The sequence below is a fragment of the Echiichthys vipera genome (genome assembly GCF_963691815.1).
Source record: "Echiichthys vipera genome assembly, chromosome: 6".
Classification (NCBI taxonomy): Eukaryota; Metazoa; Chordata; class Actinopteri; order Perciformes; family Trachinidae; genus Echiichthys; species Echiichthys vipera.
This window is the reverse complement of record NC_139831.1, coordinates 21335317-21363057: the sequence shown is the minus strand read 5'-3', so window position 1 is coordinate 21363057 and position 27741 is coordinate 21335317. Positions and strand designations below refer to the sequence as shown.

At 40.7% G+C, this 27741-nt stretch overlaps 3 protein-coding genes across 3 annotated transcripts; 2 read left to right on the top strand and 1 right to left on the bottom strand.

Annotated features, from left to right (window-relative positions):
• The first annotated feature begins 282 nt into the window (after positions 1–282).
• On the top strand, positions 283–13414 carry clint1a (clathrin interactor 1a). Its single transcript, XM_083914783.1, has 12 exons — positions 283–433; positions 4242–4346; positions 5387–5483; positions 5854–5962; positions 6500–6664; positions 6794–6968; positions 7341–7557; positions 7660–7747; positions 8374–8439; positions 8941–9248; positions 10764–10974; positions 11107–13414. The coding sequence occupies exons 1-12, from the start codon at positions 393–395 to the stop codon at positions 11406–11408; spliced, it is 1884 nt and encodes a 627-aa protein (XP_083770909.1). The 5' UTR covers positions 283–392; the 3' UTR covers positions 11409–13414.
• Positions 13415–15445: 2031 nt separating this feature from the next.
• Positions 15446–18022, bottom strand: lsm11 (LSM11, U7 small nuclear RNA associated). The gene is made up of 4 exons (XM_083915860.1): positions 17566–18022; positions 16660–16799; positions 16448–16531; positions 15446–15938 (listed from the first exon to the last, which is right to left on the bottom strand). The coding sequence occupies exons 1-4, from the start codon at positions 18017–18019 to the stop codon at positions 15591–15593; spliced, it is 1026 nt and encodes a 341-aa protein (XP_083771986.1). The 5' UTR covers positions 18020–18022; the 3' UTR covers positions 15446–15590.
• Positions 18023–19172: 1150 nt separating this feature from the next.
• thg1l (tRNA-histidine guanylyltransferase 1-like) lies at positions 19173–24787 on the top strand. The gene is made up of 7 exons (XM_083915749.1): positions 19173–19313; positions 20153–20356; positions 20468–20644; positions 20737–20906; positions 21031–21119; positions 22900–23007; positions 24151–24787. Exons 2-7 carry the CDS (start codon positions 20163–20165, stop codon positions 24310–24312), a joined length of 900 nt encoding a protein of 299 aa, XP_083771875.1. The 5' UTR covers positions 19173–19313; positions 20153–20162; the 3' UTR covers positions 24313–24787.
• The last annotated feature ends 2954 nt before the right edge of the window (positions 24788–27741 follow it).

Sequence of the window (27741 nt, the reverse complement as noted above, 5' to 3'; positions counted from 1 at the left end):
TTGCAGGGATTAAAACATAGTTTAATCTTGTGTTAGGTCAACTGGTTTCTATTACTTTTATATCCCCACAAAAAGTTATAATTATTTACCAAGTTGACAGTTTCTTCATCCATTTAAAAAGGTTCATGTGGCCTACTCGCAGTGCCAATGGTGGTGGCTGAACACACATTAAAAACTACAACTCCAATGCTGCTTTACGCAATGTCGATGACGCCACAGGGGCATTTCCCGTAGTAACCTTTCCTGTCGGCCTGGTGGTGCGTTTGCGCCTCCTGTCTTGAAAGAGAGGTGAAGAAGAGTTTACTTTCCAGAGTTCAAGGATTGGTTTCGGTGTTCGTGTGTGGAGTTCAGGGCTTTTGTCGAGGCAGAAAGCCCATTTTCACGGAGCCAAGATGCTGAACATGTGGAAGGTCAGGGAGCTTGTTGACAAAGCGTAAGTATCTCTATATTCAGTGTTTGTAGTTCACCTGTTTGAAAGAGACACGTACCCAAAACTTTGACGTCACCCGAACAAGTTAGCTAGCGTGTATGCTACTAGCGAGTGAGACTGACTGACTTTGATAACAATGTTTATCTTAAGTATTAAGTGTCCCTTCTTTGTCACAGTCACGTCGCTCGGTCTTTAGTAACTGTGGGATAGCATTCGCAAAGTTATGAGATCACTTTAGCTTGTTGTTTCTGCGTTGTTTCCGACAGTGCAAGCTAACTCACTAGCTAATTATCCAGCCTTGTGGCTAGGTAGCTAATAGTTAGCTCAGCAGGCTAGCCAGCTGAGCTAGTTTGACAGCTCCTGGGCTGAATTGTAAGCTGTTTATTTAGTTACATGTTATTATACGTTAACGCACACACTCGTTCTACCGTTGCTTGGCTACCGTTGCCTTGTCTAGAGATATGTTTAAAGCTTCTCTGAGTTAACGTTACTCCCCGGTATGATTGTTATGGCACTTGTGTCTAATACACTCAGTGTTACAGTAACGTTAGTCAGTACAGTAAATGAAGGCATTTGTTAAACTTGCACCACAGTTACACCAGATGGCTAGATTTCTCATTGGTCTAGAACGCTTTTACAATGGGTCTAGTTAGTCATAGAACATAAACAAGACCTATTTCCGTATAATACAGTAAGATATAAAAACATTTGTTGTCGCGATTTCCTTTAGATAAAAAAATAACTTTATTAATCGCGAAATAGTTGTTCCAGATTGCTCCAAAATTGCAGTAACAATTACAAAAACATAACAACATAAGATAGATATAACAATATAAAATAGTCATGACAAAAGAGCATCAAGCAGGTGAAATATAAAGTTAAAGTGTCTAAGGAGGACATAACATGATGTAATATAGATATGACAGTGAAAATAATAAAGCCAATACTGAACACTATATTGATATTATTCTTCTCAGTTCGATTGTTAGCTTTCCTTCCTGCAGAATAACTACTACTGCTGCAGCAGCCATCCAGTGTACAGCAGTCTTATCATATGCGACATTACACATGGTAAAGCTGTTACCTAAGTTATTTTATTGTGATGTGTGACACCAAAGAACAACAAGATAAACAACAGTGCCACAACAGAACACCTATTAATCAGTGACCAGTGCGTCCAGCTGCTAGCTTAAGTTCAAGCGTTTGATGATTTTAAGTTCAACTAGACACATCAGACAGTTACCGTTTACCTTTCCATCAGGCTTGGATTGGAATATTAAGAGGGAGTTTGGCAGGCAAAGTATAAAGAAAGTGACAAAAACCATGTAACATATGTGCACTCACTGTCTTTAGTGTATGTGCCCTCAAAATGACTCTTTGCATGGTTTGTAGAGTTGTTCCCATACCAATACCAGTACTGGAAATGCCTCCAATACTGCCTAAAATGCGGTATCAACCAGTATGCAGGTATGTGCAGCGATCCGATTGCCACCTAATTTAGCCCTGAAAAAAAAATCTACTTTAAGGTATTTTTTTAATGTTCTTTTTCCATTATCACTGACAAATTAGATAATAAAATAAAAGTACTATGGCATTCATTCTCTGTATGTATTTGTGCATGTTCTACAAAGGGTTTAACCAGAGCCAGGCCATACAACAATGGTAGCAATCTCATCACATCCATACAGGGTTAGCAGTAATTATTAAGATTGGTACTCTGTATTGGCCGATAGCACAAGTTCTAATATCAGAATCAATATTCTATCAGAAAATGGTATCGGAACATCTCTAATAATTTGATGGCAGTGTCAGTCCAAGCCTGCATGGGCAGCAGTAATTTAGTTCCCAGGCCAGAAGTGTCTATCGGCCAGCACTGAACTTGGGCAACACCTTTGGTATAGTGCGTCTTTTGTTCTGCTTAGGACTCTGGTTTACCTTTTAGCTGCTGTCTAAAAATGAGCATACTGGCCTGTACTGTAGGGCTACAGGTTATTGCACAGTTGCTCATCCCTTCAAAGGTTTTCTAGCTAATTTTGCAGATCCAGACAATATGGTGTTCTTTAGTCCATTCAAGAAGGCATTCCTGCTGAATGCACTTGTCTCTCTGGAGTGTGACCTGCAAAAAAGAGGGAGAGAGAGATTCCCTGTTAGTTTTCCTTCTGGTTATCAAAGAGCTGACATTTAGAAATTGTCACTTTTTGTTTTGACTCAAAATATAAATGTAAACTGTAACCAAGATGTGAGTCATTCACACTATTGCTGTAGGATAATGCAATATTTTCTGTTGTATGATTAAGGTGAGGTTCTTGCTGAGGTAGGACATGCAAGCAAACATTTTAGCTTGTTTCAGAGAGCTCTTGGGATGAATGAAAGTGACATGTATTGTATGAAGGATACGATACCATTTGGTTAATGAGTTACTGGCAGCATGGGGACTTTTTTGACACACAGCACAACAGCACTCTAACGGAAATCTGTGTGATAGTGTGTCACAGTGAGACAGTATCACAACTTCCGTTTTATCTGGCTGATATCTAGGACATTGGGCCACCACTGTGAAAAGATAAGATGTTGCACCACTATATCTATTCTCTTGTGTTTTGCCTGTCACTCATGCAAACCATGAGGCGTGTGCATGCAGTTACTAACATAGCACACACAAAGACTCTTATAAACTTAATTAAACCTGAACTAAAACCTGATGGACACTTTCCGTAGCACAGGTAAAGTCTTGTTCAGGACTGGAGTTAGTCTAATATGAAGAACATTGCCATCTTCAGTTTGCTAACTGGATAAGGCTTGATGTCTGCATAGGATCTCCCTTCTACATAAAGTTATTGTAACCCATAGTACTGCTTCGGGCGGATTTTGATCAGCTTTAAAAAAAGCACCTGGCATACTTATTTTCAAATAATTTTGTTGGCATAGACTAAATTTTTACAAAAGAGAGTAGTTGTCAGAGTCGTAACCATACCCTGCAGCTTGCAGTAGTAATACAGCCTTTCTCCATAACCACATGGAGGCTGTATTCTCCACCCATCAATGCAATGCTGCTCTTTGAGGCCCTGTACATTTTATTGCTGATGTGGCAGTAGCGAGGGAGGGATGAGGACGCGTAGGGTTCAAATGTTTTGCTTCACTATGCTTTTACTAAAGCTGTGACAGGGCTCACTTAATTATTTGGAATAAGATGCCTGTTTTTTATAGATTTTATTTCTATAGGCCTGTAAGAAACTGTTCTTATTCAAGGTAATAGACTAAAAATGAAAATGCACCAATGCCACCAGCCATGGAAAATGTTTTGGCTAGCCTATATGCTCCACGTACTCTCAAATCAGTGTACTGGATGTTGATACACTGTCTGTTTACATTTCTGTAGTCTCAATTGAATAGGCTGATACCTGGTTTGCCTAAGTGTGTTCTGTAACCATGATTCTGAATTTGTTCACTGAGGCAGTGATCACAGCCCTGTTTAACTCAGTGCCTTTTTTGGTCTCATTTATGTATCCATATTGATTGCAGATTTTGATTTTTTTTTTGTTACGTCCTGTGTTTTTGGTTTTGATGAGTGGTTAGATTCAGAGCACACACACATGAACTCCGTTATTGTTCCATTGTCCATAGCCTCAAAAAAAATCTCTAAAAGGACAAGTCTAGGGGCGTGGCTATAATAAATACCTTTCATCTGTCATCGTTTATGATGTTGGTTTTTCCATGGAGGCCACATATTTTGAACTGAAAGGCCTGATGCTATGTAGAATACTTCACATAGACATGATTAATGACGTTTGTTTTTTACACTACTGTATAGAACCAACGTAGTGATGAACTACTCGGAGGTGGAGTCTAAAGTCAGAGAGGCCACCAATGATGACCCATGGGGACCATCAGGACAGCAGATGAGTGAAATATCCAGGTAAGGACAATGCATTGTGTTGTACAATATATCCTACTGTAAAGCATCAAGGTTATTTGTATGTAAAATCAAACCGTAGAGGGATTATTTTAGAGTCCTTTTCAAATGCAGGAGAATTTTTCAGTAAATTCACCTCTATTTTGACCTTAAGGGCCTATTTTAAGCTTTGGTTTTTGGGCCCTGTCCACAAAAGTCTGTTTCCAAGGTAGTATTTTTCTGCCTGCCAAACACTGCTGTGCCACTGCTGGCAGTACTGAACACAACCCTCACAACTTCTACAACAGTTACAGCATTCATTCAAACTGCAGCAGTCAGTATTCAGACATTTTAAAACGTAATGTTGTTATTGACTAGACTAGAGACTAAGAATAAAACTGAGCTTTGTAAATGTTGTTACATACTAAAGCAGAAAAGGGACCAGACAAAACACTGAGAAGATTCTGGCTACATTGGAAATATTCCTGACCTTTAGGTGTTTTCACCTTTCCACTTCGACACATGGGAGGTAGAGCGGGTCTTCTTCCATTCAGAAGATCCCCGGCTTCTCCGGTCCGCATGTCGAAGTGTAGGTCAAGACGCGGAACCCTGTGCTGCGCATTGGTGTGTGAATGTTGTTTGAATGATTGGATTAGATGATAGGCAGGTAGCTTCTGCCCTCAGCTTATGAGTGTCTGTGTGAATGTGGCAAGTAATGTAAAAGCACCTTGAGTAGTCCAAGTACAAGTCAATTTACAAAAACATTTCCTACAATAACTCTGACATTCCAGTAGCGGTGAATTAGGAAAGAGACAATGACCTGAACCTCCTTTTAGATTTACAGTGTTGTTGTCACTTTTGGGTCTTTTATTGATCTGATTCCCCTCATACTTACATTTTTGGGATAAGGTGGATAAACAAACAAATGTTTTAAAGGAACCTGAAATACATTTATGCGGCTTCATAGTACAAGTGAATCTTTTTTCAACGTTGTTGGTTGTCATGCATTGGAAATTAAAACTTTTGTCACTAAATAGAACTTGTTTTTCTCTTTCTGTAATCAGAGCCACCTTCATGTATGAGCAGTTCCCAGAGGTCATGAACATGCTGTGGGCCCGCATGCTGAGGGATAACAAGAAAAGCTGGCGGAGAGTCTACAAGGTCCTCTACAGTACTGTTGCAACATCCCACACATTCTTAATTATGACACAACCAAAACCAAACCTCAAAATTTGGGCCAGACCCAACTCAAACCAGCGTGGTGTCGGTTTTAACTCGACTCAAGCTGAAACTTTTTTTTAAAATGAACCATCTGTTAGCTATAACGTCAGATTTTCTGCTCATTTACTTACTTGTATTTTTAATAATTTACAAAACTAAAACAGTTGGCTTTGAATAGAAACAGTGAGATGCTTCACAGTGTTAACATGCTCTGAATTTAAGGTGAAAGGTTCTGATGAATACAATCATACCCAAAACAGATCCAGTTCAAGCTACAAAGTTAATACTCTGTTGTGTGTCTGTTTCTCAGTCCCTACTCCTGCTGGCCCATCTAATCAGGAATGGATCGGAGAGGGTTGTTACCAGTGCCAGAGAACATTTGTATGACCTGAGATCATTAGAAAGCTACCATTTTGTAGGTAAGGTATTATTCAGGACTTTTCCCACTGTATATTTTCTGTCCTTTATACCAGCTTTTTCTTGGAGGAGTAGTACCTCAGAAAATTTGAGCCTTCTCTACTCCTCAGCATTGTAGTGTTTAGTGTTTATTAACAATAGCTTCAGTGTGAGCTATAATGAATGGACGAAGGTCCTAAGCACTGCTTAGTCCACAAACCCTTAAACCACACACACACACGCACACACGCACACACGCACACACACAAACACACACACACACACACACACACACACACACACACACACACACACACACACACACACACACACACACACACACACACACACACACACACACACACACACACACACACACACAAAAGCTGCTTTCACTCTTCCGAAAAGATTGTGTATTTGAGGTGCAGTTAACAAACAAGAAAATTAAACTTTCCCAATACAGTGATATTCATATATATTGTGAGTGTGGTTTCAATGCATTGTAAAGTTAACATTAAAAAGTTGCTAATTGGCCTGTGTCTCCACATTTCTGTTTCGAGATGAGAATGGGAAGGACCAAGGTGTGAATGTGCGTCATAAGGTGAAGGAGATGGTGGATTTTGTCCAGGATGATGACAGGCTAAGGGAAGAACGGAAAAAGTCAAAGAAGATCAAAGACAAATACATTGGGGTATCCTCAGACAGTATGGGATACCGAAGTTACTGTAAGTTCTCAGTTGGATAATATAAACAGACTGAAAAGCAATGAAAAAAACTGTGTTTTAATTGAAATCTGTGTCCTGTTTTTCTTGCTTCCACCTCCTTTTCCACCTACTTGAATTCCTTACCTCCAGCGGGGGACAACGATGGCCGGGGGAAATGGGACGACGACTGGGAGAGGAATAAAGGGCAATTTCCTTTCAGCGAGAAATTGGGGGAGATCAGCGACAAAATCGGCAGCACCATTGACGATACCATAAGCAGATTTAGGAAGAAGGATGAGAGAGATGACTCGCCAGATCGATTTAGGTGGGAGGAAGACAAGTTATCGGTTTTGCCGCCATATTAATCTGAAAGGCACAAACCATTTGACTAATGTTTTCTGATGCTGTTAAAGGTTCTTATATCAGCACTGCTTTTTTTTTTTCACATTAGAAAAACAAGTCAAACTTTTTAATGATATTGTCAATATACGGTAGTTGTAAATTAAATGGTTAAATGAGTCCATGAGTAGCCACTAAGAGAGGAAAACTACTTGAGTGCATACAGTAGAGCAGAACAAGGCTTCATCCAGTACATGGTTTGCATCTTGGTTCTTTTTGTTACTTAATGGACAAAGTATGTAAAAAGAAAATCTTCACGTAACTGGTTGTCTTACCTGAGCCATCATTGTCTCCATAGCGACAACGAGGAGGACCGGGGTCGCTCGCCTCACAATGGCCAGCCAGGAAAAGAATTCAAAGATGAAGAGGAGACTGTCACAACCAAGAGTGTACACATAGTCCAGGCAACAGAGACGACAGCAACACGGAAAAGAGGTGTCCCGTCTAAGAAAGTAGACTTGGGGGCCGCAGCCAACTACATGGGAGACAAGAGCCCAGATACCAGCACCAAACAGGTAGCAAGAGCACATATGAGCATATAAGATACAGCTTTATTGATATATTGTAGTTATGCCTGGATTGTGCCTTGATCTTTTTGTAAATGTTCTTTATTGTAGCCCCAGCCAGCAGCCCCCCAGCCCTCCAGTACAGCCCTAGCTGACCTACTAATGGTGGACACAACACCGAGCCAGCCTGCTGCCACAGGTATAATGTCACTAACTTCAAGTAACACTCTGACATTTTATGGAATGTGCTTGTTGTTGTGTCTCATCAGGAGTTGGCTGAGAAGATTTGGATCAATTTCTATGGTGAAACCACAGAAATGCAACTAACCAGCCGCGTTCAACATAGTCTAGCACCTTAGGGAAACATCTACTCGCTTGCTCAAAAGGAAAACTTATCCAATAGCCTCAAATATGTTTGATTTACATGTTGTATATTCATAGCAAACAAGCCAGACAACAGTAAATCCAGAAAAAAACCTTCTTTTTCAGCATTCCAACATTGCACAGAACAGTCTACAGTGAGTGCAGGGCTAGACTCCGCAGTGACAGTGCCCAGCTGCTGATGCTAGCTTCAGATTTTAGGCACTGCAAGGGGAGGGGGTTGATGTATAGGAACTAAGTGCACCAGATGTTTTTGGAGCAGTCCCTGGTGAATGGTGAGGGCAGGGGCGCTGAACAGATGTTTGTTCTTCTGCACCTATCCACTGCCACCGCCCCTTCCCTCCCTCCTACATTTCTGACACTGAAGGAATGCTAACTATGGTAGAATGACACCTGGAGCTCGCTTGTTTAAATTAATGTGTTTATGTTTATTTCTCGATACAGATCTGATGAGTGGATTTGCTGACTTTTCCTCACCTGCTGCCTCTGTCGTCCTCTCCTCAGGATCTGGTTGGTTTTAAGACTTTTTTTGTTGTTACTGTGTGCATGTGTGTGCTGGGCTGTTACAGCCTTGCTGCTAGAATATTCAGAGAGATGCTGGGAGGAAGCCCTGGCCATATGGAGCCTGCTACCTGCTCTGCATAACAAGAACAGACACACATCAAGTCCTGTTATGGATGACAAGGAGACAGGGACTGAGGGAGAAGTTGGTTGGGTGGAGTGACCTGAGAGAGATGGAGAGGAGGGTTAGAGACAGCAAGCAGGGGCAGTTAAATGAAAATTTAAAAGTGGCACCTGTGGTCAGTGAAAATGCTTTGGAAGAAGCTAGACTACCCCCACCCGAAGGCTCAACTGTTTATTCTTAGTTGTTATGACAGGTCCAAATTTGCTTGAATGACTTTTGTTTGCAGCATCTTGCAATTATTTACACAGCTCACAATACAAACACCACTGTTAGGAAGGTAAATATAAACATTAATGCAACTGTCTTGTTTCTCTTTGTTGTTACAGCAGCACCTTCCTCAAGCAGCAATGGAGACTTTGGAGAGTGGAATGCCTTCCCAGGAGGTCAGATGCCAGCATCTCCTCAGACTGTCGACATCAGCGGAAATGACCTTTTTGGAGCCATGACAAGTCCTGCCGCCGTCGCTGCGCCCACACCCGCCCCCGCACCATTCTCAGGCTCTGGTCCTGCCTCAGCAGACCTGTTTGACTTGATGGGGCCGACTCAGTCCCTCACCTCCTCCCAGAGCCTCAACTTTAGCATGAGCAGCACACAGAGCATGAGCACCACAGTCCTGCCCCAGTCGAGGTCACAGGTATGCATGGCTGCACTCACACACGCATCCTTTTTTAATAATTTATTGATATACATATCATTACAAGACTCATAAAGGGGGCTTAAATTATACAGCTGAAAACAATATATCCTCAGTAAAATAACAGTTTGCTTGATTATGTCAGTTTGTATGGATATAAAGCTAGACTGATACATTTTTAGGGTTTTAATTTTTTTTAAATCCTGGATATGTGTTTGCATAGATTTTAGAAGTATTTGAAAAATACAGCATATCATTTTGATAAGGACACTTTATGATGTCAAAATATCTTGTTTTGAATATATTTACAGCCAAACATCAGTATTGGCCAGATTAAATGACTGAGTTTCTGGATACAAATTGAACTCACATTGATTTCAGAAATTGTTGGGCTGCATCAACACTAAATCAGGCGTTATGGTGAGAATCGCAGGGTTTGGAGGTGTCTCTCATTTGTGTCTCTATTGTGTCCCTCATGGTGCTAGCATTTAGACATGTTGTCTGCTTCTACAATTGTCTGTCTGCACTAATAGATTAAAAATAACACATTTACTTTAAATAACTAACCAGGATGTTTACAGTGGGTTTTAAACTGGTGCACAAGGCCAGATTGAGTGGCTGCACGTGAACCATAACATTAAACTTCATTGTGTTTTGTGTGATTGTCAGCTACGTGATTGGTCACCATGTTAACGTTTCTCCAAAAGTTGATTCTCTTTCAACTTTTTGCTGCAGGGCCACTGCATTTTTTTTTCCGGCATCCACTGCAGTCCCCACCACCGCAGTACCACTAAATGAGTGCTATGAGTAATATTCTGGCATGTTCATGTAAACACAAAGAACCGTTCAACCATTTTATGTGTATGTATGAAGCAGGAAATAAATGAATGTCAAATGAGGAGAGAAATTATATACAAAAAGTACATTTCCAGTACAGATATTAAAAGATTTCACACACATACTCCCAGTTTACACGGCTTGTTCACCACATCAGTCAGTATGCCTGTGTGATAAAGACATACCTTTTGTGACTGAAAGATGGAGGACAAGCAGGATGGCAGAGGGTTAACATGCCAGATGCTCGTCGCCCCCAGAGACCGCCCACTAACCGCCCACTCCTCCTGTTACTGACACACAGAATGAGAAGAATCAGTTTTGAGTTACAGAAACATTATAAACTCAACAAAAGCCTGTGAATGTCGACTGTATTTCCATGTTAAAAGGTTGTTGACCTAAAAAAAAGCTCATTCTTTGCTTTACTGAGAAGACGCCCACCACTCCCTTTTACTCTAGTTACTTTAGATGGTATGTTTTAATGAGCTCAGTGGCAGATTTCTCCAGATTTCCCCCAGTATCAAGGTTAAGTGGGGGGTTTAAAGGCCTTGGATTATGGGAAGGCATCTTTAAAATGTGTACTTCAGTGTTGGAGTCTTTATGTATCTTAACAGCGTATATTTCTGTGATTGTAGCTTGGATCTCTCACATTGTATCTGTGCTTGTGTGTGTCTTTGCCAGCCTCTACAGAACATGGGAGGTCCTCTACAACCGCAGTCTCTCCAGCCCCTTCAGCCTGTGCAGCAGGGAGTGGCCTCTCAAGGTGCTGGAGCCAAAGCAGTCGTCCCTTCCACCTGGTCAGACCCCTCAGTTAACATCAGCCTGGATTTCCTGGGCCCAGGCATGCAGCCACCCAAGCAAAGCCAGCCCACCCTCAACACCCTCCAACACGGTGAGAGGAATGGTAGATCTGGCATAATTGGTGACACTGTAGCCAGGTTCTCTTTCAAAGCACCCCATCAATGAAATGAGAATTCAAAAGTGTGGCACTCTCTTTAATTGCATTTTGTTCTGTCATTTCCAGGCAACCAGGTACCTGCCAACATGCTTTCCCAGGGATTTTCCGGTATGAGCCTTGGAACTACAGCAGTCAGACCGCCTGTAAATCCTATGATGCACCCTGGTGCTGGTATGGGAATGGGGATGGGCATGGGGATGCCCCCCAACCAGGGCATGATGGGGATGGGCATGAACATGGGGATGCCACAAGGAGGTATGACCATGGGGATGCCCAATGCTATGGGAATGGGAATGGGGATGAACCCTGCGATGGTCCAACAGCCCAAACTTGATGCCTTTGCTGACTTCGGCAACTTTGGAAAGTGATAGAGCTGGAGAACAAAGATTATCTGGTAAAGTGGTGATGGTCTGTCTCTCTCTCTCTCTCTTTCTCTCTCTCTTCCCGTCCATTGGTGAAGGATTGTTCTGAGCTGCAAACAAAGAGTACTTGAATAATGTCAACTATCACAATACCAACACCCTGCATCATCCTTTGTGTTTATTTGTTTATTTTTAGAAATGCTGTGTAATGATATGGATCTAAATGAATGTGCGTTTGAACCAATGATCTGTCTGGTCTTGGGTGATTGTCGGACACACACTGATGACAGTATGCCCTGTTGGTTACGTATGAGTCAGTGAGAAGAAGTGTGTGCCGCCAAGAGAATGTCAGGAGGATTCGCTTTATAACCTCAATCAAGTGAAATCACCAGAATAGCAAAAAATTATAAATAGGTGCATAATCTCTTTGAGATGCATTCTCAATAACCTTACTGAATGATAACATGATCAGCCATTTTCACTTTCTAATGTACATTTAAGAATGTTACCTCTTTTTTTGTCATTGCTCTTCCTTTGACCTGTAAATAGAAATCTGGAGCCCTTACAAATAAGTTATGAAGTTCCTATATGAGAGGCAGTGACAGTGTGAAGTTGTATCATACAGACCAAATCTGATTATGAATCGAGACCCATATTAAAGCACAGTGACACCTTCTCTTTGTACATACCTGTCCACACGCTCCAGATGGGCCCGTCAGTCAGTGCTGCACTTAAAGTAATGAATGGGTGTTTGGAGTGTAGGCTATTGATCCATTTGAGGAGTTTCTCCTTCAACAGACCATCATTTGTGGCCTTTCTTATTGCTATATATATCTATATATTTTACTTATGAAGAATATTATAATCAGTTTGCATCCAAATGAGATAATCAATAGGTAGAAAAAGCCTCGTACAGAGGGGTTGTGGGTTCTTTATTACAGCACAGAGTGCCTGAGAGACCTTTGCCTTTTAGAAGGAAACGGTGTGACTGTGCAGTGTTGAAGAAAGCTACCAGAACGGAGTTTCTGTACTATATACAAACGTCTGTGTTTGTACTAATGCCTCAAGTCAAGCGTACTGTCTGTGCAGATGCAATCGTATAATTATTTCACTCCCTCTGTGTTGTTTTTATACACTTTATTCGGGTCAGTGATAACTTCAGAGTTAAAAAAAAAAAAAACACCCATGAAAATATATTGAGCTCAAGTTAATTCAACACCTCAAATGTTGATACAGACTGTTATTATGATGGCATCGTGCATCCATCTGTCAGTAAAATGGTGCATCTCGGTGAATGCTGCCCTCTCACCTTCCATCCTTATTAATGTTACACATTAAAAATGGCAATCTTGGAAACTGTTTCTCTTCATAACCGTCATCGGTAAAAAGCCTGCATGTTTCGCAACCTATCAGGAAGATCGAGAGAGGAAGCACTTTTACCAGTTGGGGTGCAGTTTGTACACACCCAGTACGTTATGGCGGTTGGATTAAGATTGTCGGTTAACGCATATTGAACAATCCCATTCAGCTGTACACCAGATAACTGATGTGTTAGACGTACAGATCTCTGCTCTTCAGTGGTTCAAGTGCCTGCCGGTGGTTGCCTCCTGACCCTTGTAACGAGTGATGAGTAAATCTTGGCTGCCTGACATTTTTGGTATGTCAACAATTAGATAAATAATTCACTGGCCAGAGAAGGCAGTTCCTACTCTTCCCCCAGGGGCTCAGGAGGCTGAGCACACTAACATAACACATAGTAGCCTTGTGTCGAAGTCTGAAGCATTAAAATGACCAAAATCTGTTTGCTGTTTTTTCTAAAATATATCAGTAGAGGTTGTTTTATTCATTTTGTTTTCTACTTCAAATTGTTTTGATCTTCTCTAAAATGGGATTGTTACTGAAACACTAGCATATGCAAATGTAAAAAAAAGAGAAGAAAATTAAATTTTGCATTATACCCATTTTGATTTGATTTACACATCGATTCTTTATCTACAACATTAAACAGTTGATTGAAATGTGTTAATGGTGTGTGTTATTTGGTGTGCTGTGTCATTAGCCTCATTCAAAAGAGCTTCAAGCAGCAAAAGTGAAGCCAATAAGCTTGACTTTGAAATTACATTTAGTTAATGCGAGTTTGTTAACTTCATTGTTTGACGTAGTAAAGAACGGTCTACGATAAATATGTACATTTGCAAATGATATTAATATGGCAGAAAGCCAGGAGAACAAGTGTAGAGAATGTAAATGAACAACAGATGCAAATCAGATGATAAATGAGTATGCTGGATTACAAATCCATAGGCTGCGACTGCCATGTGCATTACTGTATACAAAACATACAAGAGCAGAAACTAGATCACATAAGGACGCTGTGGGCGGAGAACAGAGGCTGTAACGGCAGATGATAACTGTAATAGCACGATTTGAGTAAGGCCATATCTGATACTTATTGTGACAGGTGCAGTGTTCGAACGCAACAGCTGTTTGGAAATCTCAACACTAAATTGATTTAAGCTTTAATGTAACCGTAATAGCACATAGCATTCTTTGAATAATTCAAAGATCCAATATTGTTAAAAACTCAGATTGCCATGTTTTTTGATTATAAGGCAGGTCATGGTACTATATCAATACTTAAAGTATTGCGTGACCTACTGTGAGCCCAGAAAGCATCAAAACGTTCAATCCACAGAGAAATGCACACAGCCTGTATTCAGAAACTGTCTGTAAAGGAGCCACCAGGACCTCTGTACAGAAGAAAGTGCTGCTACAGTCACTCCCCGACTGCAATGACGGTTCAGAGACCAGAAACTGACCAATCCGAGCAGACTGGGACTTTTCAGGAGGGGATCTTAAAGAGACAAGTGCTAAAACACAGTGTTTCAGACAGGTAGTATATTCGGACAGACCGTATGAGAAAAACTTTTTTTTTAACCATAAAGCATGTTAAATGTTCAGGTAGAAACCCAAAATACAAGCATGTGTCTGAAAAGGAGCATAATATGGAGCGTTCAAAAAAAGCTATTGGTGTTGCATTTAAAGAACTTAATATTTGTGTCCTTGAAAATCCATTTAACTGATGACATTTACAGTTTGCCCTAATGAGATGTATGGCCTGGTTACTCTGATATAATACACTCAAGAGAAAGATTGTGTAGTCTAATTGTGGCCCATCTATTCACCACCAGTGCAGTGCCCTCATATTATATTGAGGTTTGTTGGAGCACACTAGTGTGGTAAATACGACTAAAACACAGCTTGTATTAAACAATTGACCCCATTTTCACTCTCTGGAGAGAAAGACTGTTAAATGGGCTACACTAATAATATATATATGTGTGAAAAGTAACAGTATACAGATGAACAACAGCTCAGAATGTGTCCCATTTATGGCATAAAATATATAGAACAAGGGTCAAATAAACTGCAGTCAAATTAGGTAAAAAAAGAAAATAAACTCAGACCCAGAAACATTATAGCAACATCGAGTCCTTCTGTGCTCTCATCATCCAAATGTAACCGCTGCCATTTAAAACTGAAAAAAACATCTTTACAACTTCCATGAGATGCAGTAAATTGGGCTTTTATGGGTAATGTGCCCATTATAGAGTAAAAGCAATCTGAGACGTCAAGACAAATGACAGCTTTTGAGTGCCATCTGCAATCTCTAGCTTCACAAACTCAATTATTCATAATGCATTTATGAAGTCCGCAGAGACTGCGCTGTCATCCCCGTTCAAACTAACGGGGAAAGCAACATAAAGGGACAAGCTCTTTGAGATGACAATGGCCTAACAGATGGCACTAATGTGTTTATGCTGCCACCTGCTGGCCAACAACCATAACACAAACAGTTTTTAGTGCTGTGGCATAACAGTGTCAAAATAAATTCCCTTTAGAGGCTGTCAGATGAAAGCAAAACAAGACAAGAAATGACTATAATTAGAACTGAGATGCTTTTATTCTTCAAAATCAAGATTATTTGGTGGGAAGAGGAAAAACCTCCATATCAATATGATATAACAATAGAGCTTGTTTGAGTCCTCTGAATCTATTTAAATCACAGCTCATCAGAATTTCACACCGATCACTACACATGTTCGGTGTCAAATAAAAACCGGATTGATTGTGGTTGAGGCCGACCTTTTTTTTAATCCGGGGTAAATATCAAACAGAAGACGATTATCAGAGTGGCTGTGGGTTAACCAGGAGGACGTTTTCCCCCCGGATGAAAAGCTGGTTGATGTGGCGTGTGTGGACCTTGCCGTACGTCCGGGAGTCTTTCTTCTGACAGACCTCTGGACCCTGGGCCCTCAGCGACACTTTGGGCTTATCATGTTTGATTTTAACAGCGTCAGACAGTTTGGACGCGGCGCTGCAGTCCTTTTTCTTGCTGGTAGGGTGAACCGACAGGTATTTTGAAATACTTTTTGGGTTTGAAGGCTGCTGCTTGCTGGCTGTTTCCTGGGCTGCGTGCTTCTTCTCTGGCTCATCACCTCCTGGGCTTTCCTGGAGCTTGAGCTTCTCAAAGAGCTGCGCAGAGATTTCAGTCACATTAACATTTGTGGATTAAATTTAGATCTTGAAGTTCTAATTGTCATGAAATGAAACCCATTTTTATGACATTTATTGGAAGTAGCCATTCAACAAGTGTTCATTCATAGTAGTAATTGTTATTGGCAGGGTCCAAATTCCCTCCCTATGGAAGAGGGATTCACAGAGGCGATGCACGCATGTAATCCAGCATTACAGTCTGAAACTGCATCTAACTGAGAACAGGCTCACTGTTTACTGTTGGCTCTCTTAATCAGTGTGATATTACTGCTTATACAAATAACATGTCTTTCTGCTGCTAGTCCACTTTAAAAGTGGGGCAGCAATGTGGGGAAACACAATGTATTTGTTAGGTTAGCCCTGACAGTGACTGTTGTCATTTTGTGAATTGTTTCTCACTTTCACTGTTGACCTCTTTATCCAAACTTTGACGATTACAGAGTCAGACATCTATTTCAGTCAGATATTCATTGAAAACTAGTGCGTACCCGTGAAATGGTGAGAGCCTTTTCATGGTAGAACGCGTCTCCGAGCAGAGGCTCTCTGTACGTCTCATCTACATCCACCATTGCCTGACAAAGAAAAATAATAAACAAACAGTGAAAGGCCAATAGAAAGACATCAACTTCATGGGTTATTTTCAAAATATGGCAGCTGTCAATCGAGAAGTCAATGAGAAAATGTAAGTATGAGAGCTCACCATGTTCCAGCACTTGTCGAAGGCCACGACAAAGCCAGAGCACACTCCCCTCAGTCCCTTGAAGGTCCTGATGTGAACTTTGACCCTTATCCTCTCCTTTACATATCGGTACAGCTGCCCCAACGGACTGCCTTCACATACTGAACACACACGACAATCAGGTTACACAGCTCCACAACTAATAAACTACAGAAGGTAAAAAAGGCTAAACATTCAAAAGTTAGGCCACTACTAGATTTAGCCTTTTCAATAGGATGATGTCCACCTGTATTCTCCAGTTCATGCTTCTGAGTTATGAGGATTTACAGTATTTTGTTCTCCGTTTCAAAGTATTGTAAATTGGATATCTTTGAGTTTGGGACTGTTCAATGGACAAAATCAGCAATTCAAATAGATCAAACAGGCTTTGAATAATGTGAATGAAGACTTGACATTTTTTATCTAGTCAGTTTAAAACTAACTACTAACTAATGTGTAAAAAGTGGAAACTGTTTGGTTTCTCAATATCCAAATGTATCTAACAATGAACAGCGTTTAAATGTCTCATAATCTTAGCTAAATGTTATATATTTATATAATGAAATAATCTAAACTCTCTCAAAAACATCAGATCTGAACACATATTTTTAAACTATAAAAATGTAAAGCTTCTTAATAAAAAGCCTAACCAAAACGATTCATTTATGCAAATCTTATACTTTTATAACACATTAGATGAATCCTTGAGTGTTCATGGTCGTGTTTGATTTTATAATTTTGCATTATTGTAATAATGTCCTGTACTCTTTGTTTGTTTGTGAACCCTGTTGTGCCAACATTTAGACAATTTGAATGTATTTGACAAGTGGATGTACATTTTTAAAAAGCTCCATGCACCGATGTCACAGCGGTGTTAGTTGAACCTACAGGGCATCCTTGTCAGGACATTCTTCGGGGGCTTCTGCCTCCTCCTCCGCGGTGCGCCGCTGCTCTCCCCCTCCTGCGGCACCCGGTTGTTCACCATGAGCTTCTTCAGCCTCTCGATGCGTTCAGGGTCCGCCACCCCTTTCATCGCCTTCACCCGCTTTTTCTCCACATTCTCCGGCTTGGCTCTGCCGCGGCCGCCCTTCAGGAAGCTCTCGTACGCGGCCACGTTGTTGAAGCATTTGACGTTGGGAAAAGGAAGCTGCACAGTCGGCGAGTACAAGGCCAAGAGGGGGTCAAAGTGATCCGAGCAGACGTCTATTCTGTCTGCGTCACCGACCCCGTCTTTACGGCCCGCCTCTGGGGCATGCTCCGGGACCGACGGCGCACTCGAGCAGGTGGCGGTTACCGTTTCTTTGCTGTCAGACTTCACACTTTTTCTTTCCCTCTCCTCCATGTTTGAAACAGTCGCATATGGAGCAAACACAGCGAAGTGAAGACCCCTGGGAAAGTTGAGGCAGAGCTCTCACTCGGCATCTTTTTCAAGAGGCAAGTCATGTGGTGCATTTCAACCCAGGAAGCGGTATTTTCTGTGGGTTTTCCTTTTTTTCTGTAATAATTTCATATTAACAGTCTAATAATATACACATATTTTATACACGACAATTAAACTGATTCCCCCAGAGAACAGTCTAGCCTTCAACAGGTCAACAAGTTCCATAAAACGTGTTTCCGTAACCTCTTACACTTTTATTTTACTTTTATTGATTGATTTTTATTGAAAAAAAATCAATATAACCATTACTTTTCTAAGACAATAGCAAAAATGTAAATCTAAATGTAGAAACAATAATACCATTAATTGACATGTACAAAGGCAGTAAAACATAGACAAATTAATCAAGAATAACACAAAAAAAAAACATTTGTGGTCTGCTAAATTGAGGAAGTAAATCTGATGTGCCAAAATAATAGATTTTGCCAATTTATTATTTTTTCAGTTTTACGTTTTCCATAGTGGTCAAATATGATTTCAATCTGAGTCTTTCAAAAATATAAAAGGAGAGTAGTTTGTTAAGCCAAATCATTAATGTGAATAGCATTTTGCTAAGATAACGATCAAACCTATTATGTAAGTTTTATCTGCCGAATATTTTGGATTGTTAAAAATTAGTTATAAATTCAAAATCAATCCAAATCAAATTTGTTAGTTACTTATTTTTACAAAACACTTTGAAAGGTCCTTTAGAATAGACGATCTTTGGTCACATCGCCCTGCCGTCGCCACAAGATGACGCTAAAACACAAATGATGTTAGGCTGCTTCTGTGTAAATGTGCTTTCCTTACACCCTAAATATATTACCTAATGCTGCAGCACAGGAATAAATTCACGACGGTCTGTTAAAAGAGGGTGAAAAGGCAACTGAGAATATTAATCTATTAGTTTTTAATGAATTGTTTGCTGACTTCCGGCTTGTGCTCCGGAACTTTTGTTCGTAGTGTCTGCGGCGCCACTACGACATACTTTGTTGACGGACTGTACACAACCCAACGGGCGTGTGTGAACTGTCTCAGAATAAATGTAAATATCAGTGGAGCGCATTGTTTCATTAACACTACTCTACTAAAACAGTTATGGGTTAATTTAACTAACCGTAAAGCTACATATTAACGCATGAAGTCAACGGGTTTCCCGGCGGTAACGTTACTGTTTCTTAACTTGTAGCTGTGTTGGACTTGACATCCAAGTGTAAGTAATAACACTTGTTATCGACGAACATGTAACATGAATTATTCCATAATTGGTCGCGCTGTGAGTGAGTTTTTTATTTTATTTAATGTTAGTGACTGTAATGTCAAGATAAATTAATTTGTATTAACACATAAGTAGGCTTCAAACTGCTTTTTTATACAGTCTATGTTTTCAATCCGATATTAAGTACCAGGATCACCTTTTTCAATACTCTTCTATATCAGAGGTGTTCAACAGGGGGGTCAGGGACCCCCATGGGGTCCTCAGCGTTACTGCTCGGGGTCCGCAAAATTGTCTTACCTTTCTAAGGTTTTTTTTTTTTCTTCAAAAATATGTCTGAAAATGTGAACTAACATGAATGCAACGTATAATGAGAAAAGATTAATTTGTGAAAAGATAAATAAAAGCATTTACACAGCCTTGATGATAGGCTTACTGGCTTATTGACAAGGTAGTCATACACAGATACAGCTGAAGGATTCATTGTTCCTTTCAAATGTATGTTTAACATTAACACATGATGTATGAATATGGTAATAACGATCATTGTAATATCTTAGTATTGTATGCACCTCAAAAAGCTGTGTGCATAGACTTTCGGCCGCCCTAGCTGTTAAGCCCAATTTATTACGTAACTCATTTTTATACAATATTTGTCATCTCTCTTTCAGCTAAGGGGTCTTTGGCCTAAAAACATTGAAGACCTGTGCTCTGTATTGTTAAAGGCACAATGTGTGATCATGTAAGGGAGAGAAACATGTCATGGTGGTGAATGCACCATGCACTACTCCTCCCTTCCTGTTTTGAATGTGTGTGTTTGTTGCTTTTTTTTTCAGGAGCACCCTCATGCTGATCGGAAAAGCCTGCAGAATTGGTGGACGTGTCAGGACTTTCGTCATCAAACCTTTGGCCTGTCTTTTTACCAGTTCCAGCAGCATGGCTAAGAGCAAGTTTGAGTATGTCCGCAACTTTGAAACAGATGACACTTGTCTACGAAACTGCTACATTGTTGTGAGACTGGATGGGCGCAACTTCCACAAGTGAGTTTCCTCTTCATGCTGAACATTTGTAATCCATGTGAAGACATGCGTGATGTTGCAAATCAATCATTCTGTCGTTTTGAGTTTTATTTTTCATTCATTCTGTTTCAGGTTTGCAGAGCAGCACAAGTTTACGAAGCCCAATGATAACAGGGCCTTGGGCTTGATGACCCGGAGTGCTCGCTCTGTAATGGAAGAACTAGATGATATTGTCATTGCTTATGGTCAGAGTGACGAGTTCAGCTTTGTTTTCAAGAGGACCTCCAACTGGTTCAAGAGGAGAGCCAGGTACCAGGGTTTTGCCACACTGTTGATCAGTGTCATCCTCTCACATGCTTTTCACTCTCTTGACTTTATTTCTCCTCTTACTTTTCTGGCAGTAAGCTCATGACACACGTGACTTCCCAGTTCTCCTCCTCATATGTGTTCTACTGGAAAGAGTTTTTTGGGGAGCAGCCCCTCTTGTACCCCCCAGGCTTTGATGGACGTGTGGTCCTGTATCCTAGCAACCGCAACCTCAGAGACTACCTCAGCTGGAGGCAAGCAGATTGTAAGTGCATACTGCGCTCTAACTGTTTTACAAAATCATGCATATGACTTCTAAATGAATGTGTTCATTACACCAACATGGGTAAAATATGTCATACTGTTTGTTATGATTTTGTGTCTTTAAGGTCACATAAATAATTTGTACAACACAGTGTTTTGGACTTTGGTACAAAAGGGGGGACTCACCACAGCCCAGGCCGATGACCGCTTAAAGGTGAGAGCGAAACACAAGTTATTTAATGTACACTCCCCGGCCACTTTATTAGGTGCACCTGTCCAACTGCTCATTAACGCAAATTTCGAATCAGTCAATCACATGGCAGCAACTCACCTCATTGAGGTTGAATTGTAGACATGGTGAAGACGATGTGCTGCAGTTCAAACCGAGCATCAGAATGGGGAAGAAAGGAGATTTAAGTGACTTTGAACGTGGCATGGTTGTTGGTGCCAGACGGGCTGGTCTGAGTATTTCAAAAACTGCTGATCTACTGGGAGTTTCACGCACAACCATCTCTAGGGTTTACAGAGAATGGTCCCAAAAAGAGAAAAGATCCAGTGAGCGGCAGTTCTGTGGGTGCAAAGGCCAGACTGGTTGGAGCGGATAGAAAGGCAACAGTAACTCAAATATCCACTGGTTACAACAGAGGAATGCAGGAGAGCATCTGTGAACACACAACACCACTGACTTTTTAGAAGATAGGGAACAGCAGCAGAAGGCCACACTGACAATTTATTAAGCACCAGGTGCACCTAATAAAGTTGCCGCAGAGTGTATGTTTGTGTGTGCATGTATAGGTGCATGTGTTTATCAGATATACTGTATCTTATAACAATATCAACTTTTTATTGTTATTCCTTTTTAACATCTATAAATGACAGGATCAGATCAAGAGAAGAAGAAGGTTATTTCCCTTAATTCTTTCAACCCTAGTTCCCACATTTTCTTATGATGACCCACAAACAGGCTCACAAGGTGAAACCAATACCAGCGTCACTGTCTAGGCTGGTAGTTATGAATACATTTATGAAGACATAACACTGTCTACTCGTACTGCATGTTTGCAATGGGCTACAGATAAGTTACAACTTTTCTAAAGGAGCACAACTTTTACTCTGTGTACTGAGTGTTTTACCAATGCCTTGTGATGGACACATTTATTATCCTGATTGACGTTTGGTAGCCATTCCAGGTGAGGGAAGTAGCTAATGAGTCATTCAGTTGACTGGAAATGAATCATATTACACAATATTAACAATGAATTAATTGTTAAAAGGCATCTATCAAATAAATAGATCAAATATTTACTGGTTCAGGTGAAAAGATATTTGCAATATTGATAAGTTTTGCTGGTCAATCATCAATATTCTTGACATTTTGTTGGACTAAACAATGAGTCGATTAATGGAAAATATAATAATAACCAGTAGATGAATTGATTATGAAAATTAAAGTTAATCACAGCTTTTTTTTAAATCCATTTTCCAACATAAATGTCTGTGTATGAATTATTTGTGTTGTGATTATTATTATAGGACTATTTGGTATGGGACTGCATAATCAGCCCGACCCTGTTAGCAAGAAGACATGGTTCTGGATGTCCGGGGAATGCAGTTGCATGTATAGCAGAGAGCGCATTTCATTGGCTCATTTGGGTGTATTTACATGGTCACCACATTATTTACGTCTGGTTTATTCTCAACACTTGCCGCAGCTGTTCTCTGGAAGTCACTTTATTCTTCGGTATGCTGTGAGGGAAACTCAGAGGAAGTGATGACAGATGACACGTTGTGAAAATATTTATTCTGGCCTGATGTTTGGGCAACATGAGTCCTTCACAGTACCAACCATCTTGCTTCTTAGCTCTTTTTAAAACAGAAAAACATTTGAGGAACCAGTGGGTGGTGTGGTCATTTTAATGCCGTTGTTGGTGCTGTTGGGAACTTTTTTGTTATCGCTGCATACATATGACTTGTTGTGTTCTGTCTGCCTCCAGGGAACATTGGCTGCAGACAAAAATGAGATCCTGTTCTCTGAGTTTGACATCAACTACAACGCTGAATCTGACCTCCACAAGAAAGGCACCTCTCTCATCTGGGAGAAGGTGAGCTGCTAAAAGGGAGTTTTTAGAGATATTCAGGATAACTCCTGTTAGATATCTGTGGTTTTCAATGAGTGATGAATGGATTTTAATCCTTCGTGGAGCCACTTCCACCTCACGTCTCTTCTACTTCTTATGTAGTCAACTAGTGCAGCACCCGTTCAAAACGTGTCTGTACAGAGTCACAACAAGCCGATTGCTTGGCCCGTGGTATAACTGCTGGCAGCTTTCTGTAGCACTGCTCATCCAGGGTGGCCGGTGGCTGAGTGGTCAGAGCAGTCCCCCCATGTAAAGAAACTGAAGGTCCTGGAGGCAGCGGCTGAGGGTTCGACTCTGAGCTGTGGCCCTTTGCTGCATGTCACCCCCTTGTTCTCTCTCACCCCATTTCCTGCCTGTCCTATATAATAAAGGCTTGACAAACAGCCAAAAAATAATCTTTAAAAAAAAAAAAAAAGAACCACTCATCCAAACTTATCACTCAACTTGACACTGCGCTTCCTTGGTCTGGAAATTTCCAGGAGCAAAAGCATTAATTCAGAGATGCACCAATTGTGAACTTCTGTGCCAATACCGATACTTATGTTTAAAATAACAATTTGGCAGATAGCAAATAGCCGCTAGCTTGTTGTTTATTTTGTGTTTGACATCATTCATTATTATTGTTGTTAGAAATCTTCTGTAACAAACAAAATAACTGAATGGTTTTAAATTCAACAACCTTTAATATAACCTTCTTTCACAACTGCTTCAAACCCCTTTTTAACCTTTTAACGCAGCAGTCAGTCAGTGCAAAATTGGCGCAGCATAGTAGATTCACAGATTTAGTCATCAAGGCAATTATTGGTCAACGTGAATGTTCGGTTAATAAACCGGTCCATTCTTAAAGTTACATTGCTGATGCTTAAAATGTTTGCGAATGCTACAGTGTACCATCTGTGGTATCTGCTTCAGCTTCTGTGCTCTGCAATGTGTGCTTGTCAAATACCAGCAGAAAATGTTGAATCTAGAAACAGTTCTTCTGTGCATGTTCATTTACTACAGTCGGTAGACAGAAGGCTAACTTAACATAGACTAGAAGCAAGGGGAAACAGAAAAATGAATTAAATGTTTATGAATTAACTAATGTACTGTATTCTTTGTGTCCAGCAAGATGAAACCGTCACCAGACGCATGAAGATACCAAACAAAGAGGAGAAGGATGTGACCGTGACTCGCAGCAGGAGGGTGGTGAAGGCTCACCACTGTGACATTATAGGGGACCAGTTCTGGGAGGAACACCAAGACATCCTGGAGGACGACAACTGCTAACGGCTCCTGTGCTGCTGTAGGAGAAACATACCACACTTGCTGTTGATTGATGCACATGTACATGTGCGTATAACAACATGCGACCTATGAAGCTCAGTACACTTGAGTTCCTTAAAAAGCGTTTTCAGAGACTGAAGCCTTTGATGATTGAATTTATACGATTACTTTCTCGCAGTCGGAACATATTCTTACTTTGACGTGTTAAACTTCTATCATAATGTTCCCTTAAAGTGGGACGTGTTCTGCTTAAATTGATGATGATGCCTGTCATGTTCAAAGGGAAGCAGATGATCTCGTAATCTTTTAGCACTGGGTGTTGAGGACACACACAGCAGTGTGATATACCCCCAGACATCTCCCCACTCCTAGTCTAGTGCATGTTGCTCTCCGAAAGTTTCTTCTTCAAAAATATTTCCTCACTTCATATCATGAATAACACTTAGTATAATACCATCACTTGATCTTTCAGGTGTTCAACATGATTCCTCCTGGCCCACTGTTTTTTTTATATTAAAGTGGACCTATTATGCTTTTCCTTAGTTTCTGTCATATATATGTTGTTATAATGTCAGATGTTTATGCTAAACATGACCAAAGTTTCATATAATGAGGGAAACCCATTATGTGTATGGGTAACCAGCTTAACCCCCATGAGCAGATCTGCTAAGGATACAGACAGTTTTATTCTACTTTCTCGGCCGTCTGAAATCAAGCCTTCTTGGATTTTCAAGTAAAGTGTCATCTGCTCCGTTAAAGCACGCCGGGCACACCCACGAAGTACAGCTACACACAGCTACAATAGAACGTGCTGCTGTTTACTACATGTAGCTACATTCCAGCGACAGAAAAAGCTGTAATATTGGTTGCTTGTGTTGTTCATTGCTTCCTAATTTCGGACCACAGTCCTGCTGCAACATGTCCGGTTGAGTTGTGTTTGGTTTAGAGGACTTAATTTGTGAGTTTTCATGGTAGAAAATCCCACTATACACTCAGTTGCCGTCAGTAGTACGACAAACGAAGAACGGGGGGTGCAGCAGCCATGAGCAGTATGAGAAAAAAGGTGTTTTTTAACATTAAAGCATGTAAATGCATGCATGAACCTGAAAATTAGTATAATTATTTAAGGTCCTTGTGATAAGCATTGGTTAAAACTGCCTTATAAGACATATATGCTTATCAACATTCACTCATCAACACACTCATCAACATTACTATGTGTTAATAAGACTATATAAGTGTTAAAGTTGGCATCATAAACACGTTTAGAGGAACGCGCACCATGTGTGAGTCCTTACTGCAGCAACCCGGGCCCTTTCAAGGCATCACCTGATTTCCTTCTTGGCTCCAGTCATAACAAGTACGGACACTAGAGGTCGCTGCAGCAAACATCAATGTGGGGCTTAATCACTACGTGGATCACATTGAAATAACTGCATTACTTTTCATAGGTAAATGGACAGTGAATGAGAACAGACTGATTAACTAATTTACTTTTGCTGAGGGGCTTTTATGTGTGTGTGGACGCTGGATCTAATGTTTCAATTTTAATGATTCGGGAAGCCTAATCTGCAAAGTGTTCAATATCACTTACAGTTTGTAGTAACACAGAGCCTTTCTGAAGTAGGAATAAGCAGTAAAGCAGAAACCAATACCTTGGCAGCGGCGAGTGGCCTTGTCTTGCAGCCAGGACACCATTTAGAGATGTGAATGGACTTGGCGGCATGCACTGTCATCAGTGCTAAGAATACCTCACACACCCTGCGTACACTCTATCCTTTTGACATGTGCTCTGTGGCATATTTATCATTGCACTTATAAATGACCGGCCCAGTATGAATGGCTGGAGGCTTGAAGTGGTAGAAGCCAACTGTATTTTGATACTGTAGTAGGTTTGGTTACGGTCAGGTATTAGAGCTGTATTTTTGGTCTCTGACCTTGTTAGAAAGCATGTAGCTTCTCTACTGTACCTTATGTAACCAGTATTCAAACCTTCTACTAGCATTTGAGTTCTGTTTGTTTTAATAAGACCTCTATCATGAGTCAATGAACATTTACACACTGTACTTCAGTTAAGTAATAAGTAAAAAAAACACATTATGATTGCAGAGGTTGCTCTTTTCTTAATGACATTTAGCTTAGATCATTTCAGTTGGACCATGGCCAACACATACAATGACTCGACACATGGTCTTACACTATAGAAGGTATCTTAGTAACCAGAACGTGTTGAGGCAAGTGGTGCAGTTATTTACAGAGAGCGTGTGTTTACATGCAGGGTCTAAATCTAATCCTTTTGGGCTAATGGCTGGGGAAAACCTGAGTAAATAATCTACACAACCTCAGTGAAGTTGTACTTTAATTGCTTTGCTCTTGCTTTTATGATATGTCCTGTCCTCAGTTCTGACTTTGTCCAGAGTGCAAGAGACCTAGTGAGGGAAAAATGTTTTTGATTTAAGCTTCAGCATGAATTTCTGACAGCGACAACATCTCCTGCTTGTTGAAGAGAACCACAAAAGTGTCAACAAGCTGATGCCAACATGGCTGCAAAGCCACCATCACTGGAGGTAACGGATCCCAAAAGAACCCACGCCTGTGATGCAATCAATTTAGCTCATTCAATGTTTTATGTTTTCACTTGTTAAGAAACTGATCCAAATTTTGAACACAGGAATTGTAGCTAATTAAGGCAATTTAACATGGTGTGACCACAAGGATGATTGGGAGCCTTGGAATGATGCATGAACACTCCTGAGTCAGAATAACAAGGCGTTTTCCTGTTTTGCTCATTCTGCCGACATTGTAATATCAAGCCCCACCATAGCGACTTCCTGGTTGATCCGATACGGAAGTGCCAAAAACAGTCTCTGAGTGTCCACTAGGGGCAGGTTTCATAATAGAGCAATTTCTCATTGACCCCCATGTTTAACAGGCCGTTTTCACAGCATCATTAAACCTATTTAAGACCTGGTACAAAAAAACATTCTAGTCTGTGTGTTTAGGTCATATCTCTGTGACAACACTGAGGGGGGGGAATTTATTTGTACCAGGCTAGTTTTTGTTTTATTGGAGGTTAAAGTTTATGAATAATTAGGGGCGCGGCCTCTTGAGTGACAGCCAAACACTGGCCCTCACTTACGTCAGCCAGAAGGATGTATCTCCCTGCCCACATGGTCACATACATGCCCTTTTTTGGTAAGAGGAAATGAGGCAGAGTCAAAGTCTAACAAGATGGCGGCGAGTACGATTGGATCCAGTTGAGAGAACGGACCCGGACGGGGAGGTTACGTCTATGATTAATATCAGTTTATTATTAATGAGTGCCACATAGGCAGTGAAAAGAGTTGTATAATATCTTCAGTGGCTCTGAAGTACGGATGTATTAAGACGATAAAACGGATGAAAACGTTGGAGGCGGTGCCCCATTTATTC

Excerpts from the sequence above, each read along its gene's own strand:
- lsm11 (XM_083915860.1), bottom strand. The coding sequence starts at position 18,019 with ATGGAGGAGAGGGAAAGAAAAAGTGTGAAGTCTGACAGCAAAGAAACG. Across the intron at positions 16,532-16,659 it reads TCGACAAGTGCTGGAACATG|GCAATGGTGGATGTAGATGA; the intron begins GTGAGCTCTCAT and ends TTTCTTTGTCAG. Across the intron at positions 15,939-16,447 it reads AGGCTCTCACCATTTCACGG|CTCTTTGAGAAGCTCAAGCT; the intron begins GTACGCACTAGT and ends ATCTCTGCGCAG.
- clint1a (XM_083914783.1), top strand. The coding sequence starts at position 393 with ATGCTGAACATGTGGAAGGTCAGGGAGCTTGTTGACAAAGC. Across the intron at positions 6,665-6,793 it reads TATGGGATACCGAAGTTACT|CGGGGGACAACGATGGCCGG; the intron begins GTAAGTTCTCAG and ends CCTTACCTCCAG. Across the intron at positions 7,748-8,373 it reads GAGCCAGCCTGCTGCCACAG|ATCTGATGAGTGGATTTGCT; the intron begins GTATAATGTCAC and ends TTCTCGATACAG.
- thg1l (XM_083915749.1), top strand. The coding sequence starts at position 20,163 with ATGCTGATCGGAAAAGCCTGCAGAATTGGTGGACGTGTCAGGACTTTC. Across the intron at positions 20,645-20,736 it reads TGGTTCAAGAGGAGAGCCAG|TAAGCTCATGACACACGTGA; the intron begins GTACCAGGGTTT and ends CTTTTCTGGCAG. Across the intron at positions 20,907-21,030 it reads CAGCTGGAGGCAAGCAGATT|GTCACATAAATAATTTGTAC; the intron begins GTAAGTGCATAC and ends TGTGTCTTTAAG.